Raw genomic sequence first — 21555 nt, forward strand, 5'->3', positions numbered from 1 at the left:
CACCCCCTTAAAAAATATACAGTTGTCAAGTTCAGATCCACTTCTATGCATGAACCTATGACTTTTCTGTACCTATAGACAGATCTTCATATATAGCTCGCAGAAAAATCGGGTGGGACGGAGCACACATACAGACATAGACCAGATGGGCCAATGGTTTGTTTCTCTGCTATAATCTATATATAAGGATAAAATCCTTTATGATTGTCAATGATGTTCAATGTTCTTTTTGGTTGTGTCTTTTGGTTCTTTTGAATTGGTTAGACTCATTACTTTTTACTTCCATTAATTTTTTACCAATTGCATCATTCAAATATTCTTTTTAATAGCCTTGCACTGAAAGAAAATTCTATCCTGTCTCAAGAAAAGAAAATCCTCCTGGATACCTGTTCATAGAGTGGGCCAGCAAATGAATGTTTATCTCTTGTAAACATTGGATCAGGAATTGGCCACTTGGCCTCCTGAATTTGTTCTGCCAGTCAATCACATCATGACTGATCTGTGACTGAGGTCTATGTACCTGCCCTGAACATCAATCAAGCCCAGGCTTGCTGAGGAAGACCTCTTCTATTTGTGGCTTTATGAGATATGACTGAAATGGTCTTAGAAGAGCCTTTCTTCAATACTTAGTGAATGTGGACTTAAAGCACAAAGCTCTTCTTGATGCAATACTATTTTTGGAAGTAGCCATTCAGAAACATGGGGATGCAAAAAAGAGGCACCCTGTCATAGCAGAGAATGTGTCTCTAATTGTAGAGTTCAGCCTCATTGTTGGGCAGCATTGCAGGAATGTCCCTTGCATCTGTTTGTATTACTATTGACTGGAAGAGCCTCTGAGGGCCTCAATGAGGAGAATTATATTCTTTAGAATTAGCACTTCTCACTTTGATAAGGAAAAGAAAGTTTTGACAAATCCCTGAGATGTTGTTACCATAGCCATTTCTACTTGTCCAATCATATACTACCAAAACTAAAATTTGTAACTTAAATACATTTTTCAATCTGTTCCACAATTTGGCAACAAGAATTATAAACTTATCTACCCCATCTTCCAATTGTTCACAGGGCATTTCTTTAAGGTCCAATATCCCTCACTATGCCTCACAGTTGAATGGAGGTACTTCCCTTAACATTGGCCAATCTATCCAGCACAAACAGGAAAGTACATTTACACAAAGACTTCATCATTTCCCATCTTGACTTGCTGCCTTTTGTATCAGAACAAGGGAAATCATCTGCCAACAGAACAGCTCCAGAGTGCACACTGATACTGTTACTCCCAAACTCTGGACCCCATTTCCACCTTCACCCCACTGATGTGGAAACACTAGCTACAGGGGTTCACTCTTCCCAATCTCTGTTCAATGGCCTCCAGCCTTCCCTATTTTCCCATGTTTACCATTCTTCCTGAATTTAGCTCCTGCATCCAAACCAAACCAACTAACATCATTGCCTTTGGTTAAAAACGGGGGAATTCTCAGTCTACTCAATGACCCTTGTAGGAACTGAGGCAAAATCTTGCTGCTTCTGTACAAGCACATAAAACTGTTGTATCGATGAGGAACATATTCAATACGGGGCACATGAAACAATTATTATTATATATAAAATTTAATGTTTATTTTATTGAATCATTCAAAGGAGAATCCTCAGGCTTTATTTCACAGTGCACAGAATTGAATAGTGCAGTCTAAAGCTCCCATCTGTTTTCTCATTTTCTCTCCTTATCACGATGGCCATTCATGCTGTGGTATAGTTCTTCTGACACTGGCAACCCTCCAGTCCCTCACCCAAGAAGCCATCCTATACAATGAATATCAGCATTCACCAATACAATGAGTGTTTGCAATCTATTTAACAGTAAGAGGCAACCAACTGAGCTCAATTCATCTTTCCCCAACATCCACCCACAAGTGCGTTCCAAGAGGGGTCATCCGACAGTGATCATGAATGGGAACACTGGCAGATATCCCCTCTCCTAGTTTAGAGATAGTGAGGCCAACTGCATCTCCCACACCCCCGCCGCCTGCTGAGAACAATTAATTCAGTGCAGACAAAAGATCAAACTGAGCCCTTCCTAATCTCTATGGCTTTGTACCATTTATCCACAAGTTATCAGAGAAGCATTACGCATCATTTATGCTGCAACTATAAATCTATGTTCTGATTTGCTAACTAGATCCCAATAAAACTATAAGTGCAAACAGTGCAGCATTATTTACTCCTGACTTGGTTTAGAATAAAAATGTTCATTTCCTGATGCAAGTTTAAAACCAGCTGCAAATCAAAGCAATTCAAATCACACTCATGTAAACACTCTAAATCAAATAGTCGGTCACTCTGGCCCCCAAGGAAAACCACAGCATAATAGGTCTAACAGTATTAGGTGTTTTATGTCAATGAATACTTTATGTGCTCTACATGTCGTGTGATATGTGGTAGATGTTTATGCAATCGGTTGCCTGGGTTCCGACAAGGTTACAGAACAGTTACTGACACAAAGATCCCAACAGAATCTCCAGCACCACTCCCAGAACAGACACCAAATGCAGCTGCAATGCATTGGCCAATTTAGTGAACAGTAAAATGACCAACTCAACTCCAATGCAGATCCCAAAATTACAATGCAGATCAGTCCTCAGCATGCATTCCAAAAACAGTTCTCAACATTCACCTCAATTCAACTCGAACACTCCATTTGCAGCTCAAAACACACTCAGGACGAATTGAAATGCTCTTCAGGTTCTGACAAACATTCTAATTTGTGAAAACCAAGTTAAAAGCAGCCAATACAACCAGGTCACCAATGTTTATTTGAATAATGTTTCAGAAAGAGAATGGTTCTGTTGCCCTTGTGTCTTTCATATTTATAATATTCAGAGCATCTATGCAGGAAGGATCTGATTTATTTTCATATATTTCCCTAAATAACCAAATGTGTTTTGTGAGCTCATCAGTTAATAAATAGATGCATTCTCAATGTGTTAAAGGGAGCAAAAAAAAACATTTTTTGTAATTTAATAACCAATTCCAAGATGACTACAAGAAAGCAGTGATGATAAAAATCAAGTGCAAAATCTTTCTATTTGTGAAAATCTTCTTTAAGTACATTAAAAAGTATAGCGCCTTCCACATCCCCTGCATGCCCCAATGTGCCCTGCTCTCTATTACTATTAATGTACAGTCACAGGTGTTCAGTTGGCAAATAATGAAAGCAGCATTTCCATGGGAATGTCACTGTAAATAGAATGTATTCAAAATATTGGATCCCCAATATGTGATCATTGCTCAAAAATATTATCTTCCTCTCTGCAGACCTCCTCACAACCTGGCACCATGTTCTAATACACATTCCCTTCCTGTCATATGGCACGAAGAAAATTGGGGGATATTTCGGCAATAGTTAACTTTTTGAACTGAAAACATAAAATACAATGACAAATGCCCACTAAGTAAAAAATGGGAACCAATAAAAAATAAGAGTCACGCCATACTTGATTTTGAAAAGTCATATTTGGAAATATTTCCAAGTTATAAACCGTTCTCAAACCTGAGGTAACTTTTCAACACCCTATTCAGTTTATCATGCGCAATGTGCGTTAAAGCCTTCCAAGGAATACACGGGCAAATTTTATTTTCTGAATGTTATCTGAGTTTAATGTCCAAACTAATCAATGCAAGGCAAAAGAAAACTGTGATGAGCATAATGTGTATAGAAACAAGAAATTAAAAGGGAATTTCCAAACTATATTAATAGCTGTTTGCATTTTAATCAAAAGTGCGACCACAGTCGTTATTAAAAAGCGAGAACAAAATGGCTAAAAATCTCAGGAACTACTTTTGCCAATTGTCTCCCGTTTCCCCTCGGAGGAGCATTAGTCATAGAAAGAAACCCACTGCTGCCTTCAACTGTTGCTATCAGTTTGAGAAGTTGAGAATTCCTGTCTGAACTGCATGCTATGACTGTAAAATGATAACGATCACCAAAAATCCCAGAATTATAATCTCATACATTGAACAAACCTTTCCTCCAACATAATTGTGCTTATGTTGTAAAACAATTTTGCAATTAATTTACTAATATGGATAAGTGGATAGATTGGATTACAAATGATTAAAGTCCACAGCCCCTTTTCTAGTACATGTCTAAACATTCTGCACTATAAAACTTGCTGACCGCTGCACGCTTTGGCCACATTTTTCCTTAATGTAAACAAAGCTGTTACAGTCACAAAAAAAGTTTACGTTTTGTGACAAAATTTAAAACCGGGTATTTGTTTTAATCGTTTTTGGTGTAAAAATAAACCCTCGGCCTCGTGTGAATAAAGCTGCGAATGGAATGATCGAGTTTTAAAATGGTTCTGAAAAGAAATTCACTCGAATATTCCCACTCAGTCCGGTCAGTTTTAAAATGCAAATTGAAAGTATGTTTTCTTTTATAAAAAATAATGCTCCGATTAAGTTGCATCGGAAGAAACCAATATAAAACTGTGCTCATTAAAGCCCCTTTAAATGAGATATACAGGGGTAGAGGGAGGTTGTTGTAAATGAGAGAGAAAATAAAACAGCCGATGCTTTTCTAAACAGACTGAGTGAATAAGATCAGCGGGAGCTGCAGAGTAAATAAATAGTAAGATTAGAGAAGGCGGGGATCTCAATTCAAACCCAGCACAATACACCAGCTCGAAAGCTTTAGCAGCCGCCGAGTCCTCACTTTTTTTTTAAAAAAACAGAATTTTCCAAAGAAAATTCAAATTAGCACTTTGGTACATCGGCTCTCTCGGCGGGATACAGCAGAAAGGCGTCTAACAGCTTTAACACGCTCGGGATTTACCTAAAAGCAGTAAAGATTTTAACAGGGAAGAGAATCTATTTCGGGTTTAACCAATGAGTTTTTTTTAAATACATATTATAATATATATTACTTCTTTTAACTCAGAACCAGATCGCAGCATCTGAGGGGATTGCTTCTTGTTTAACAAAAAGTCCAATTATGTAACGCTTGAAAGTTAATTTCTTTGGTGTTTGATTTGGTAATCCGAGGGAGAAATACAGAATAACAGTCTACTTACCTACTAACCGTCACCCCGATTATGAATCTGTGAGCTCACTGAACTAGCAATTGAATCCCTTGGTGTTACGCAGCCTCCACTGTCTAATTTCAGACCGTATGTTTCATTTAGAAGTGATATCTGCTTTATGATTTACTCCATCATATATTTTGGCCTCAGGAGTGCACGCTACATTGAAAAGCTTCAAAATCCTGGTTTAGGGACATAGAGAGTTTGCAAGATTTTATGCGTCAACTGAGCCTCAGTCCGTTCTTCCAAAGGAAGTAGAGTAATTGTAAATGAAAGGCATGATTAAGGGATAAATGCTGAATGTTTCAACAACATAAAGAGAGGGCCAGTTGTAATGCACTTTCGGAATCTCTCTTCTAATCCTTGAGTTGGATTCAAGAGCCCAGAAGAATTAGGAATGGCGGGCGTCGTTTTTAATGTGTTTAGTTTTAGCCAACGAGGTAAAGTCGTCTAAAATAAAATCTACTTTACCTTAAGAGTCCGGCCCCAGTTGGATGTTGCCACTGCAATGAAACTTAATCTGAGAGGCACACAAACTGACCGTCCCGTCAGGGCGAGGTGCTTTCAGAATGTGTTTTGTAAATGAAGCTAAATTTGCTTTCAGTCAGATAATCTCCGCTGTTCAAGAAAGATGTCGTCAAAGATGAAACATCGTGTGTTCCTCTGTTTTTGCGGTTGTTTAGTTGTTCTGTGAGGTATTTCTTGACATTTGTGCAGACTCTGCTAAGTACCGCCTAGTTGTAGTCGCTTGAGCAGCATCAAGCATTTTAGAGCAAAATTAAATCTTCTCCAGGAAATGCCTCGTTGTCCATAATAAGTGAAATGCAGCAAACAGGCACTAAGTAAATTAAGGCTTCAATGGCGGGATTTTAATTTGTAATGACTCATTTGTTTTTTTTAAAAAAATGAACAAAATTACTTCACTTACTGGATATTTCTTTTGCATTCCGTGGCTTCTAATTCCAAAACTTCACAAACGGCTGGGCTTATTTATGTTTGTACAACTGCTACAAAAACACTAGCCTTTTTAATATGCCACATTAAGACCAAAAACGGTTACATTACCGAACGCAGTCATTCACACACAAAGTTTCCAAGCCGGCCCACACCAGACGTTTCCAACATTGACTAGCACGGTCTGAGTGTATTTTTTTATCCTTCAATGTGACATTTTGCTAAGAAAGTGTCAAAGTACTAAAAACAATCCAAAGAAATCCCGAAACCGATTTCATTTGAAGGACTTGGAAGATGTGAGGGATGTTCAGGGTTTAGCAAAACCCCTCGATAAGTCAGCGGCAGAGGAGGCGGGAGGAGGGGAGACACACCTATGGCAGAGAAGCGATCGTGTCCAATCGCCCAGCTACCGACCAAGGTTACAGGGTGTAGCAAAGGAAGGAAGACAAGAGAGTCTAAACTCCTGGAACCATCCAACAACCTCGTCCATCACAGGTTCATGCGCATGTAGCATGTTTTCCAACTGGTAATATCAATATTTGCTTCATATTAAATATATTCAAAATTTAGACCCATCTAATCAACGGATCCCGACTTTAAAGTCTAGTATTAATTGGGTTTATTATGTTTCTAAGTAAATAATGTTGCGTGGATACGATATCTCCTGTATGAGATTTGCCTGTCTGTATACATACCTGCAGCCATTGTTTCTGCTCGGTTTAAATGAAACGTTCCCCATATGTACATATCTCTCTGATAGTACAACATGCACTCTAACATCTGCATCTCTCCATTATCTGTTTCATCTGATAAAAAGTAATAAATCAACTCGTCTATCGACTTGTCTGACTAATAAATCTATTTGACTAATAAAACTATCTAAATATTGATCTACGTTTCTATTGACAAGCAATTTCACAAATAAAATAGGAAACCTTTACAAGCGGACGGTATTGTAGGCCAATGAGAAACAAAAATAGTTTGGTGAAGGGGGAAGAAAAATTAGAAATGACTCAGCCAGACTAAAGATACAAGAAACCAGAAAACCGTGCCGTGAAAAATGAAACTCTTCATATGGAAGTGGACACACGCTGACGGAGAGATTAGTACAAACTAAAGTACAGAAATCGGCAAAGGCAAAAATCAAAAATAGCATCGGGATAAAACTGACGTGAATTCCTTTTGTGTGTGTTTGTCAGAGAGAGAGAGAGAGAGAGAGATTTAAACCCCGTGGCTTCGGAAGTGTGCTGGATTTGAAGGTTTAGTTTTATTCTTCAGCAATATCATTTTAAGTATTTAAATAATAGGATAAATGTGCAGAATCATAGATTTGGACGAAGGTAGACTCGTGTGACGGCAGGTCTTTTCATTAATTCCATTTTGGAAAGTAATGCATATGGACTGGTATCAGCATATTCACACATTACACTGCCAGCCCCTGAACATAGCATTACTATTCCTGCTCACAAATATCTGCAAAAGCCGGGCAAAAAATGGCAAACATCCCAAGATCATTTTTTAGATGCTGAAAATCTATCAGGCTTTTATTTTTTTTCTGCATCAGAGGCGCATTCGAAACCGGAATTGACCCAAAAACAGGTAGCTGCGAGTAATATAAATAATTTGTCGCCAGAATGTTCAATCCTGGCACAACTTTCTGTTCCATAGATTTCCATTCTACCTGCCGCCTGACTGGCTGGGATAGGGCCGTGGTCGCATTCCTGGATAGATTGCAATTAATAATGTCAAATAAACTATCAAATGGGAAATGACCCTACAGCAAAGATTGAATCCAGTTTACGGAGCACACGGACAAGGTTTTCTTAAAAATATTACTCGGCGTTGCGTTTCACTGTGTTGTAGTAAAACAAAATCTGTTCAAAGTAGTACGGTGGTGTTAAGTCATGTTGGAACTTGCAAACAAACAACAGAAAATTGGGATTCTGTATATATATGCGTGCTTATATAATTCAAATGAACTGGTCAAATTTGATGTTGCATTTTGTTAAAGTATTTACACTGAACGGCTTCATTTTATGTAATTTGATTACTGTCTATCAATGCAAAGATCAATTGATAGTTAAAAGCCGAAACAAAAGGATATTTAAAAACTCATATCTTTTTTAAAAAAATTCCCTTCTGAAATGTACGTGATGTACAATGACAAAAAAAAAGACAGGATATTCTGGTTTAATCAATGGGGAGCGTTGGGTCACTTTTGTAAAAATGGAGATTGCGCCTGTTTAGATTGGTTTATATTGCAGTCAGATTAATGAAACGTTTTGACTCGGTGCCAAGTGCATCAAGCGAAACGTTAGAACACCCGTATTACTGGACTCCGACTATTCAGAATCCGTGTCGTTATTCTCAAAGACGGTCATGATTTCAGTATTCCTCACAACCTTGTCATCTTGCTGGTCAAATCCCCAATGGAAGTCTTGATTCGTATTTGGAATTCTAATCCACAGATCCGGCCATTTCCAAACACAATTTTACCGCCACGTTTATAACTCGCATCGGCCGGTATTAAACATTTTCTAACAGGGATTTATCAATCCAAATGCCTATAGACAGAAACCTTTCATATGACTACTGCAATATCGACTCGGCAATCGCCTCTAAGCAAAAAGTAGCACGGGATCAAAAAATAGCTTGTTTTAATGTAGATTTTTTCCCTCCAAATTTCCACACGCTTACACAGGAACTCTGCAACCTACCCGAAGCCTGGCAGTGGAGCCGATGTCCGGGGTGGTGTGGGTCACCTCAATGATGGCAATTTAACTATTTCCCTATGTAACACACGAAGAATCCCATCACATCTTTTACACTGCTAAACCCCACCAAATGTTGTATTTATTCCTCAACTTGTCAGTGCACGCAAAAGTAAGCGGTGATTGAACAGCCTGTTGTTTCTGGGGGAGGGGGGAAAGTTCAGTGACTATTCTCGGCGGTGACTGAAGTGATTTTTTTTCCACCAGAAATGCTAGCAAGTCCAACCGAAGCCCCGCCATCGCCAGCACCCCGAGCAAGGCGCTTGTGCATGTGTTTTTTTTTCTCTTTTTTTAAAGATGAAACTTGATCCAAACTATATACTTAGAAACCATCGCTGGGAAAAAAAATCAGAAACACCGACATTCAAAACATCTGCTCTGACAAAACCAAGAACTGACAACCTCTATTATGTTACTGCTGTTACTACCGAGGAATGCCGTGAAGCAACATTTGTGAACGACCACGATAGCTTAAATGTGAATCTTACAGAAGAGAAGTGACTTGGAATGGTACAGTACAATCCTGTTCTTTGGGTCGTGTGCAATTCCACAGCAGTGCACTAAATAAAACCATCTATATTACAGATATAAAAGTGTATAATTAATGCTTCATTCCAAGGACACGACGAGCAGTTACACACAAAACCAAACTCGGCATTTCTGTCTTTTCTTTCCTCTTTGTGGACCAGACGGTAGAACACTCTTTTTGCTCTATCGCCTGTGTAGTATTTGTTTAACAGAATACCAGAAACACTTGACCAAGTTTCTGAATGCCGAGTGAACCCATTTTCACCCTCACACTTCGCAAACCATTTTAGAAACCGGATTTTCGAGCATTACACCACACCACTACACACCCGCAGACAGACATGTTGCCACTTAAGCTGAATGCTAAACGTGACAGCGATCTCTCTCTGTTTGAACAGCTCCATTCAATATCGTTTTGCACTATTACATTTCTGCAGAATACGCAGAACATGAGGGTTTGAATCTTCCTATTATTGCATTACAATTTATCAATATACAGATCTCCGCGAACAGCCTCTTTATTCAAGGTGACTATAGCCTCTGTATTAGATAACAGCATTTGAATATGCGATGCCCATCCTTAGTAGACTTTTCTACAGAATATGATACGCTTATCAGAATTTTTAGTATAAACTTCTACTGATCAAACTAAGCTTTATCTGAGAAACATTTAGCTGTTAATAAAATAAAGCGATTGCTAAACATTGCTGCTGGTAACAGCTCTTTAACAAAAGCCTGCACGAATCTATATGCTTTCGGTTTAAAAAAAAATCAGAGCTATTTTCAAAACAACAAAAAAATATTCCGATCTGGCGGTCTAGACTTGCAGACAAAGATATTTACACACGAGTTCCTGTTGAGTTCCACTAACCTGAATGTGTGGCCATGGGGAGGGGAGATGGGAAATATTTTGCAGGTTGGAAATGAGCCGGGTGCGGTGCCGTGCTGTGGCCGGTTGAGGCAATTCTTCCGACGGCTCGGTGCGCCAGGGCGCCTCGCTCCCTGGCCGCCTCCACGCCGAGCGCATGAGAGAGGAGGTGGGGAGGAGGAGCGAATTCTCTGCCGTCCATAACGGACTGAGATCACCCTCAATGTACAGATCCACAAAGCCGAACGAGTCTCCGGAATGGATTCAAGCGGATCCAAGCTCATCTGGGTGTTCTGGTTTACAGCCAGTCGAGTCTTCCATACTCTGCAACAGAGGGAGAATCAGCCATCAATCGTATATCTATACTGGGCTTCAAACCCGGGCAAGAGAAACTTTGCAGGCTCCGTCCTGCCTTTCCTGCAGCCGCCATACTGCACCAAGTACAGTAACATCAAATGAAAACTCATACCCTTCCTGATAATTCAAAACCACTCGGTTTCCAACTCCCTTGTAATAATACCCAAACCGAGAGAATAGAAAATTCAGGATAACCTTTCTCCAGCCAAATTATTTTAACAGCATAAGTAGAATTGCCCGGGAATATTTATAAAAATGTGTAAAATATATACGAAATTATATTTTAATGCATTCTCTTTCATCAATCACGTCGATTTACCTCAACATTTGCTAGTCTCAAGAATAAAAGAAAATTAAACCAAATATCTGCACTTACAGAGCCTGCATTCAGCGCACGGCTCCCGGGGACATAAATTACTCATGACACTCAGAGGATTAAACAATGAAATGTTTATTAAAGGCGGCCCGTTTCTAAGACGAATTGGTTTACAGGACAGAATTTGTACCGTGTTTTTCTTTAATATTTTGTTCAGTTATTTTTGCAGATTATATGTATACACCCGTTTTTAGGCAATGGCGCACAGACGCTGTGAAGAAGGCAATTTACTTTAAGACACTATCGTTCACTTGGATGCTTCGAATTTGCCTTTTCATTTCTCCTCTCATTTTGCAACATTCCTACTCCCACCTTCTTTCTTTCTGTATTTTCACATGACATTAATGTCGGGGTGATGTTTCCAATGCAACAACACGCTAAAATTACAGAACGGTGTGAAATAATTTAAATGCTAGACAATTTAACATTAAGGAAACGAATTGGAAGATTCCCCTTCATCAACCAATAGTTATCTCGAAATTCCGATTTTATGTGTGCAAAAGCGCCATGTGTGAAATACAAACATTATGCGTTCTACAGCTAAAAATAATGCATGCTACTCAATAAATTGCAATGTAAAATATGAGCCGCAAAGATGTGGCAAAAATCAACCGACCACAATCTATATTTTAACGAAAGCTAGAATCGGACAGTATAAAATGCTCGTTTTTGTCATATGGGGAGTCGGGTTGTCAATTTACATTATAATATGATTACCATTTGCTTCAGTGTGCTCCTTAATCTCCAACAAGCACTGCTGTGCTTTAAAATTAAAATCCTGGCGTTATCTGCTCGCCGACAAAACGGCGGTGAAAGTTATCACTCATTTTTACTGCTTTTGTACGTTTAGTATTTTTTTAAATGAGATCGTCTCTCAAAATGCCGAACAGGAATGAGACATTCCGTATCATTACAGTGCGATAAGAAAGCTGCTAGAGCTCAGACCGCTCCCTCTGCTCAATGTCTTCTTGATAATATCAAAGGCAACGCGGCGGTTCCAGAGGCTTTCCACGCTAATTCAGTTTTTAAAAATTTTGGGACGCATTTGAAAAGGTGTTTTGGGGAGGTGAATGGGATCTGCTCAGCGCGAATTGTTCTCTCGCGTCAAGCCGGACCAGAGAGCGCCTAGAGCGGATGTACAACTACAGCCGCCCGCTTGGAGCTTCTGTTTCCGTTTTATGCACGGACAAAAATGGGATTTCACAAACAAAAATCGAGAACGGTTTGTTGATTACATTGCTTTAATAACAAACACAGACTGATAAACATTAGGTTACAGTTAAAATAACAAATATTTCAATTCTTATGTTTGTATTTTGAATTTTATTGTATATATGTAGCAAAAACGTGTACTTACTGGAATTCCGAGTATACACTGCCTTATAGTGAAAAAAGCAAAAAGAAAATAATTTTTAATTATCTGGACGCTATCTGACATGCTACACTTCTGAAAAGGTTGCAGTGAGCACGAGCACTAAAAGATTTCTTACTTCAACAACTTGTCTGTACAATGAGGCACGCACTGCGAGCAATCCTGGGCTCTTGTCAATCAACCTGTGTAAACAAGACTTCCATTGGCTGGCGGTTTGCCAGTTTTCTGTCAATCAACCAGTGTAAACAAGCCTCTGATTGGCTCGCGGCCAGTCCGCACCGGGCTGCATGAAAAGCAATTAGGGCGCGGCGACGGTTTCGGGGCGCCCCTGGCTGAGAGTTGCCAGGAGAGAGATATAAAGGGAAGTGACGGTTTCGCGGCGGCCTCCGAAGAGACCCAAATGGCCCTTGAGCAGAAAAGGGGAAGAGTGAAAGAGTGGAGATGTATTGCAGGACGAAGGTGATCTTTGCAGAGAAATTCTCACTGAGAGGGGGGAAAGCAAATACATGCAAACATGTGGAAACCCAAGCAAAAAGAGTTTCAGAACAGTGAGGAAGTGGGATAAGCAACGAGGAAGAAAAGGACAGAATGTGAAAGAACCGTGGGAGACAAAAAGAGGTGCCTGAAAGGAAACAGTAAAAGCGAGGCAGCAGACTTTTCCAACACCAGGAAGGAGGCGCAAAGATTACTCCGACAGAACGAAGTGCATTGACGAGCAACAAATGGATAGACTTTTTTTAAAGTACTTTAAGGTACATAACGGCGAGCGCGAGGAAGATACAAGTGCTTTACCGGGCATAAAAAATATAAGATCAAAGGAAGGAAAAACGTGAGATCTGAAGAAGTTGGAACAACCAACTGTGCACGAAAGGGTGAAGAAATTCAATATAAGTCGCCTGGCGCGAAGAGGAAGTTTGGAAGGCAATGTGCTTGCAGTAAACAGATGATGGTGTGTGCTTGTATCCGCATGGACTTCATTCTTCGGTGCAGAAGTTTCAAAAGAGGTAAATGACAAATCGAGGTGGGTTTAAACAAATTTATTTCCTAATTCTGTTTTCTCTATCATCCATTCACTACCTCTGGGGCAATCCCAGCCCGCCGATCATATTTATTCGTAGATAAACATGTGCACCTGGTTCTCTCATTTGTCTTTTATTTTATTTTGTATTTCTCGTCTTTTTGCCTCTCTCTCTTTCTCTCGCTCTCTCACTCACTCGCTTGCACCAACAGTGAGTGCACAGAGGAGCCCTGTTGAAGCCTGGAGGACCAGTGGATTGGATAATTAATGCAAAATGACTGATGGCTGTTGAAGAAGGCAAGTCCTGCAAAGAGGATTGTGCGTGATCAATGAAGCATCACTGACTGACAGTTTCCTTCGATCTTACACCCAGATCCAACTACCGGAACGAGGACTTGTCACCAGAGGCCGGAGGCTACTCTCTACATGCTTGCAATGCAACGCAAAACACACAAAAAAGGGAAGAGAAAAAGGACGCTTCTTAAAAACAGTCTTGCAAAAAAAACGCAGGAGGGGACGATAGGTAAAAAAAAAGCAATATTCAATTACATCTAAGAGAATGAAAATTACTGCTTGTAAATTTCGTACCAGTATATTTCATGAATTTTTCAATACAAGGATTTGCAAGCGCGCCAGTTGTGAATTGGTATATAGATTAAAATAGATACGAAGTGCAGACACAAATACCCATTAAACGTGTTAAAACCTACAGTGCCAACATCTGGTTTTCCCCTGCCGTAAACTGTCAGTTTTAGACGGCTTTCATGCATTCAGAACCGACCAACCAGTGATCTCTGGGCTTTGGGTCTGATTCGGAAGCATGACCGTCAGAAAGCATCTAACTGCAATAAAATGGGAGTCCATTCTGAGAGAATATCGCGCTGTGTAGGAAAAAAGGAACATTTAAATAGGAAAGGCACCAGTCAGTTATTTTGCTGCATGATTTCAATATGGATTGTAAGAATCTCAGAAAGGAGACTGTTACTTTAATCCACCTAGCTCTGAGTGAATGTGAGAAATCTCTCTAATAGGGTACAGCATCTGTGTTACATTATAAGCTGTTGAGGTCATTCTCGTAAATGGTAGAAGCTATTGGCACGGTTGCTTCATTACGAGGCATTTTATTGAAGAAAAACGTAAAATTAAACGGGGCTCGAAAAATCTAAAAAGCAGTCTACAGGCAGTGGATGCCTAGTGCGTTTTTTTAAACGCCTGTTTAATTGCAAATTCAGACATTTTATACCGATCACGTACCCAGTGTTGCATCTTTTTTAAATGGGGAGGGGTCGAAGATCTGGATTTAGCTTTAATAAGTTGGAACCTACCGATCGTCATAAAGAGCACTTTAAAACATCAATTAAGAGAAAGTGTTCCAAAGGTAAACCAGATGTCTGTTCGTACTTAGTATTACAATTCTAAGTGACTGTAACGGAAAATCAAAGAAAACACATAAAAAACTGAAATACCTCATAAGGTCAGACATTTCCTCTTTAGGCTCGAACAGCTTTTATCAAAAAAATAAAAAATACAATTTGTACAATGGGCTCTTTATGTACAGCGGCGCTCTCACGCTATATCATAAAGTTACTATCATGTAATCGCTTGAAGGAAACTAGCCTAAATGATTGAAAATAAAGATAGCAATCCCCATTCACGGCTGCTAGGCCTTTCTTTTGGCTTCTTTGGAAGGACTACGTATTGAACTTTGCCGTATTTAGTTTAGAAATAAGTCTGTAAAGACGCAACAATTTACTAAAACTGTGGCGGCTTTAGGAACCCAGCCAAATCTGATCGTGTTTTTTTTCCAAATGAGTATGTTAGGAGGGGGAAGAAGATAGTCGTGCAATGAGATAAAATGCACAACTGATTCAATTGCATTTTGAACGTAGCTTGGTCTAGTTAATCTTCCTGTTCCAGGAGTTCACTCTCCAGCTTTGTTCTTTTAGCAGGTTTCCAAATTTAAGAATAGGGAGCACGTGGATACACAGTGGAAAACAAAATCCCAAACACGGATTGTGTGAAAGCGGTTTCTCTACCATTATCTTCCCCTGACAAGTGAATTTCTGCCGCTTGATTCTTGATAGCAAGAGTGTGAATATGGAGCTCCAACTCTGAACCTGGTTAAGGATCCGCCACGTATACTGCGTAATCGCCCTGCTGCTTAAGTAAGCACAATGTAATGGGAGTTTAGTACAATGTAAACTGCTCCGCCGCGAGCTCTCAAATCAACTTGAGGGGATGAGATGGCCTCTCCAACAAATTTTGCGCCTATAAAAATATTAAACAAATTGCTTAGGTTCTAATCTGGATTCCTCAGTCATACATTCCCATAGAAATATCGACACTGTTAGAACTCGCAGCTTTGCTGCTAAATTTAGCAACTGAGAGCGTTTACTTTCAGGCGCACGGGGTGTGTTTTATCACAAATATATCTCGTCAGTAATCAAAGAAACTGGTCTCCTTAAAATCAAAATTCCACTGACATTTTAGTCCAATAGTACAAGATAATTTTAAGTCAACAATTTCTATCGATTGTCCATTTACAGGGGAAAAATCCCTACTAGCTCCAGATTTAATTCTTGCTAGCTCGATAAGTTTTTTTTAGCATTTTATTATAAATTTTAATGTTACGTTACTATGAACAGCAGGCCAAAGGCGGTCGAGCTTACATTATTCGAGTAAGCTATTAGCATTTTCTTTTGTGGATATTGTTGCTTGGGCAGATTTTTTTTAATGGATTTGGCGATTTCTGATTAAATCCATCACAATCTTTCATTTACGGGAGGACTCACGTGCCGCAAATGTACGCGAGGTGCGGTTAAACCTTCAACTGGAGATAAATGTTTTGAGTTTTTCTTTATGTATCCACGAGTAATTATTTAAACAATTGTTTAATTTGTTTTGCATTTGCGCGACAAACGAGCAGCTTATTTCTGACAATATATCAGATTTTCTTTAAAATAACATAGACTTTAGTCAATGCTTTTTGTCGCTTGGCCTTACTTTCTGTTTGATGTCCATGGTTAGCGTTGGGGGGTTCCTGTCAGTTTAATAGTCGCTACTTTTTAAGAATAAGGGAAATAAACTTGAGCGTTCACAACAGAAACTTGTCCAAAGGGTTATGCTTAAACTAAAAGGATTTTATGACTTGTCGGAGCTGTTAATTATCAATGTATTGCATAGCAAGGTGACGAAAACACAATCGATGCTCAATATGTGAGATAGTTATTAGCAATCGCTATCTGCTGATGAATTTATGTATTGTAGTGAATTTAATTACCGATCTAAATAAATGATATACACTGCATGCAGATGGCCATTTTAATATTGGATTGGATTGTTCCGCGTTGTGTGAACTTCCACGCCGGAGGCTCTGGTGCACTTCTCAGAAGGAACAACGAATCGAGAATGCTTTCCCCCGAGATAAAAATTCCTCTTTCGGTTCGAATTGCAACCGAGGACAGGCCGGATGGAGCTAGCTGTGGCCTTAAAGTGAGTTGCACTGAAACATTCAAGAGAGCTCAAATTTCAGGAACCGATATTTGGCGGAAGGAGCTCGAGTGACTCTGTGAATGTAAAATCCCCATATACATGGAGTTTGACACCATGCGCTCGCACTGTGGGAGTCTGTTGATCTTAAAACAATCTGCTTTCAAAAAATCTATTTAAAATCGACAACCTCGCCCCTCCTCTCAACTCTCCGAGCCCGATACTTTCTAGGCAATTGTAAAATCACTTGGTGGAGTTTAGGTCTATTTTAGGCAGATACAGCCACTAGAGAAACTCGGTGGCAGGGTGTAAATCTGTGGAGGGGACGGCTACGCTCTCTCGGCGGGCGCCGAGCAGCGCGAATCTACTTTCGGTTTCAGATCTTATCAGTCGGAAGACGGGAAGGCTGTGGCTTCAAATCTGCAGTTAATCAAAGTAAAATGTGTTTATTTTACAAAGCAGATTACGGGGGAGCACGAGGAAGAGAGAGAAAGGATCAAAAAGGGAGTGAAATATGCTAGAGAAATCCTCGTAGGCAGAGAGAAAGACGGAAAAGAAACATTTGGAACGATTAGGGAGGAGGAGACTGTGGCGGCAATACCCACTTGATTCGGTGAACTGAAAGGGTAGAGGGCTTTTTTATATCCAACATAATGTGATACTGAGGTAAAGGGGGGGGGGGGGCGTGTAACATGTACTCTTGGGGAGGTAGCGGAAAACCCGTACATCTCCATATCTAATATTTGTCCAAATGAAACAAAATAATTATTTCTCCTGTAAAATAACGTCAATGATGTACACCGTTTATTCTATGTCTGAGTACATGCGCGTCTGTTTTATAAAATTCTTGCACACATTGAAACGTTAGACAACAAGGTCTTTGCAACCTCCAGGCTCAGCTCGTGTGCTGTTTTGGTAAGAGCTCGCTATATTTCACCATTTCTGGGAAATGTGCTGATGGGCCGGATTTATCTTTTGTACCATCTGTTTAAAGAGACAAAACGCGGACATGAAATGAATTGCAAAGCAGCGAATGTAAAATAGCACGAATGCAACCCCCTGTTTACAATAGAATAACACGCTGATTTACAATATAAGTATGTTCTCGTGATGGTTGATCTCACAGAGCGTTTGTTTGTGGACTTCCACGTTGATTTCAATGTAGCCTTGCCGCTGTGCACTCTCTCCCCACTCTGGGTGTGCTCCGAGGCGGCTACTCGCTGGAGAATTCCCCGACATCACATCGACATGACCGAATTCCTAGAATAAAGTCTTAAAACACACACACACACACACACACACAGAGTCGTCTCTCTCTTTTTCACACACATATTTCAACACCAATATTAAAACCCTGACAATGACTCCTATTTTATAGCATCACTTTTCAACCTCCGGTAATAACCAAGGTAAAATTTATCACATATTTTATTTATGTACGTTTACTTAATGCTAAACCGATTCCATAGATTACTTTCTTACAATGATGGGCAGTCCGAATCCTATTGTATACAGATAACGATGGCGCCTTTTATTATCTCCAACACAGGCGCTAAAAAAAATCAACTTCTACTGCCTAGCAAGCTTTCTGTTTTGTTTTAAGTGTTTATTCCCTCTGAATTTTAAGGAGATAATTAACAATCTAGCATCAGTCAGTAGAAAACAATAAGATAGTCGCTGATTACACTCCCTCATTACAAACAGTTCTCCAACCGCGGGGTTCCCCTTTCAAACTCCTTTCATTCCTCTTTTGTTGTTTAAGACACAATAAGCAATAAAATAAGTAAATGAAAAGGGTAAAGATGTTCTGCTTTTACAACCCGACCCCTCTTTCCCCGTGATGTCCCTGTAATCAAGACTGCGTTTTATTCGCCAATGTGAATCTTTTTTTAAAAAAAGGACTCAGCGGATAGTGAAGGGATTACAGCGTTCTGCATGATTTCATTTCCTCCACGCCAGCCGACCTACTATCTGTTCATCGCCAAAGAAAATACTCGAATTTCTGCTATAATTTGATTAAAAAACAAAAGACGTTTGAGGTTCTAAATGGCACGGCAGCCCAAAAGTGTTTAATCTATTTGCTTTAAGCCTGCAAAACAAGATCTAATTGGCAACGTATCTGTAATCCTGTGGTTGAAGCCCTGTCAGTTTCTGTACACTTTTTAAATAATAGGATGTAACAAACAGTCAATGGATAGTTGAGAAGATCAGCACCGGATAAAATAAAAGTATTCTTAGGATCCGAGCGACAAACAAAAGCCACTGTTAGATATTTTTGTCATAAATATGGGTCAATTTGGTGAATTGCATTTTCGCCACCTCAGATTCTTTTATAGTGCCAGGCGTTTGATTTTGCAGCCGTTTGTTAAGGGTTCATTTGCCTTGAGTTCAGATACACCAACAGTTTCTCGGCAGTAATAGAAACGCGAAGGGCAATAATTATTTTTTTAAAAAATCCACAGGCGAAATAATCCCTTTCCAAATTAGTACAACAAATCCTCTGATAAGCGAAAATTCCCTCAGTTACTTCAGATTTTATTCTTTACCATTTGACACGTAATCTAAAGTTGGAAACAAACATTGGTTTTGGAATCTGAAGTTTAAATGAAGTATTAATGGCACTTAACACATTACAAAACTGAAATAAAGGGGTCGGCCATCCTCACCGCACTATACTCCCGAACATTGACAATGGAGATAAAAGTAAACCGGCTGTGTGTGAAAAATACAAATTACTTCCAAATTCTGCTCAAAATTGCACTTTACTTCCCCCCCTGATTTCCAGTAAACCCAAAGCAATATCTTCTCCCTTTCATCACGGTTTTAAATGCGTGGATATTTTTCTTTATAGATTGAGTGCTTTGACTTGTTAAAAAAAAGTTATTTTTGATTATAAAATGAGTCGGCAACCGTACATTCCTTTGCACGGTAAAGGGCGAGTACTCCAGTGTTAAGCTTATATTCCTTGTAACTAGGAGACCGTGCGGTCAGTGATTTTAGGGCATCTTCTTCACACCGTGTGCACATATTTTAGCTATAGTAGGTCGTTTCATTTCTGCTTTCCGCTCTCTCTCTCTCTCTCTCTCTCTCTCTCTCTCTCATACATTGTCGTGATTATCAATCAGTTGCCGACGGGGGGAAAATACAGCCCGATAAACAAAATTAAAAGCAAAAGAACATACCGAGACGGTGCAGGCGGCAGATCGAAAATGTTTCCTAGAGAAAACTCGGTTGTAAATGTCTGGTAGGTTTGTATTTTGTCCCGGATTGACTCTGGTTTGCTGATAGATGGTGCTCAAACAGGATTCTACCTGTCTCCATACAGTATGAGAGGCAATGAACTCGGTCAAACAGATGCGCTCTGCGCTGCCACTCTGCTCACGAATTTATAGCTAGCTGACGTGCCTCTTCTCCCACAATGGAGCCGCTTGACATTAACCATAAAATTGATGAGAGAGAAGCGAAATCTAATCTCTTTTCCAGATCCTCTCCGCTTTTCCCCAGTATCCCGCTTTGGCCAGTCAGCCCGCTCCCTTTGTTACGAACACCGGCGCCCCCGCCACATTTACTTGTTTTTTATGGGAGGGGGTGGGGGGCGGAAATGTATTTCCCCCAACTAAAATTTCGGATTCTGTGATCCGTAGAGAAGCTGCAATTCTCCAAACTTCCTAAACTCGGCCATTGTTGGGTTGACAATATTCCGAAGTGTTGTTAAGAGCAGCCCTCCCTACTGAACCACCCTCCCCCAACACCAGCGCCTATTATAACCAAACTACGGAATAAAGGAAAGCGACACACACCGATGCTGATCCTGAATATCATTTGCTTTCTACAGATCATCTGTTTACTTTTTCCTGATTTAATGTCGATTATATTCCTCGATAACAATCGTTCCTGCATTCATCTTTTTTTAAAGGACAGAGCCCTGCGCGCTACTTCTTGCGGTGCCCTCCGATTCCCCGCCCAGGATGAGAACTCCCAGGCATGATTTTTATTGCCCTGAACTTTCTGCCGAGGTCACAGCCCTGGGAAAAGAGTGACGTCGTTCTGGGACCCCCCCTGGAATGACGTCACCCCTCACCGCTGCTGGATGGCGTCATCCTGTTGACGTCAGCCACCACTGAAATTTCAGAACAAGCTGAGATTCGAGTTGATCAGTCGACTTGAACCATGCATGTGGGCTAAAGCTTATCTTTACAGAAAGAACTTCCACATCTTTTGAAGTAATGGCTTCTTCACTTGAGTGCACTTATTTTGTAGGAACTGATGTCTTTATTTATTGTTGGTTTATTGATCTTTAATATTGATTGGCAATGGTTTACACTTTCTGTCGCCTTCATCATCTGGCCACTGAAACTGCTGCCTTCAATTTTCAAGGTTCCTGGAGGTTGGAAGCACAGTGGCCCGGCTGGGTCCTGGTGTTTGCACCCTGCAGAATTTTATCAGTTTTCAACTTAGCATATCATGGAGCAATTTTTCTGTGCGCGTCTAGTGTAGTGAAAAATCCCAAACTCGGGGAAATTATACTCCAGTGGACTATGTAATATCTACAGCTGTCAGTCAGTGTCGACACTGAACACTAATGGAGGTGGGAAGTCCAGACCGCTAGGCCTCCACACGCAGCCTTTCTAGACATGGGGACTAGTGACTTCCGCGGAGATGTAATCACTGGTATTTATACACAGGTTTACATACTCCAGGATAAGACTTTTATTAGCTTCTTCTTGAAGTTATCGTTTGA

General features: G+C 40.0%; 1 protein-coding gene and 1 long non-coding RNA gene across 7 annotated transcripts in view; one reads left to right on the forward strand and one right to left on the reverse strand.

Moving 5' to 3' along the window:
* LOC127580156 (BAH and coiled-coil domain-containing protein 1-like) overlaps positions 1 to 20502 on the reverse strand; it is a 251414-nt gene extending 230912 nt beyond the window's left edge. For 2 of the 4 annotated variants that reach the window (XM_052033374.1, XM_052033376.1), the window contains exons 1-2: positions 12293 to 12429; positions 10206 to 10526 (exon numbers count right to left, since the gene is read on the reverse strand). In XM_052033374.1, the coding sequence (XP_051889334.1) occupies positions 10206 to 10404 (199 nt within the window). In that variant the 5' untranslated portion in view covers positions 10405 to 10526; positions 12293 to 12429. Of the gene's footprint in view, positions 1 to 5552; positions 5647 to 10205; positions 10527 to 12292; positions 12430 to 19996 lie in introns of those variants that run through there. The other 2 variants (XM_052033375.1, XM_052033377.1) reach the window with 2 other exon arrangements.
* Positions 12619 to 17476, forward strand: LOC127580158 (uncharacterized). 3 transcript variants are annotated; one of them, XR_007957788.1, is made up of 4 exons: positions 12625 to 13328; positions 13538 to 13848; positions 15272 to 15490; positions 16638 to 17476. It is a non-coding gene; the product is annotated as an uncharacterized LOC127580158 (long non-coding RNA). The 3 variants fall into 3 exon arrangements; XR_007957787.1 differs by lacking the exon at positions 16638 to 17476 and having other exon boundaries at positions 12619 to 13311; positions 15272 to 16625; XR_007957786.1 differs by lacking the exon at positions 16638 to 17476 and having other exon boundaries at positions 12621 to 13328; positions 15272 to 16632.
* Positions 20503 to 21555: the final 1053 nt, after the last annotated feature.

The sequence above is a fragment of the Pristis pectinata genome, chromosome 18 (genome assembly GCF_009764475.1).
Source record: "Pristis pectinata isolate sPriPec2 chromosome 18, sPriPec2.1.pri, whole genome shotgun sequence".
In the NCBI taxonomy this organism is placed as follows: domain Eukaryota; kingdom Metazoa; phylum Chordata; class Chondrichthyes; order Rhinopristiformes; family Pristidae; genus Pristis; species Pristis pectinata.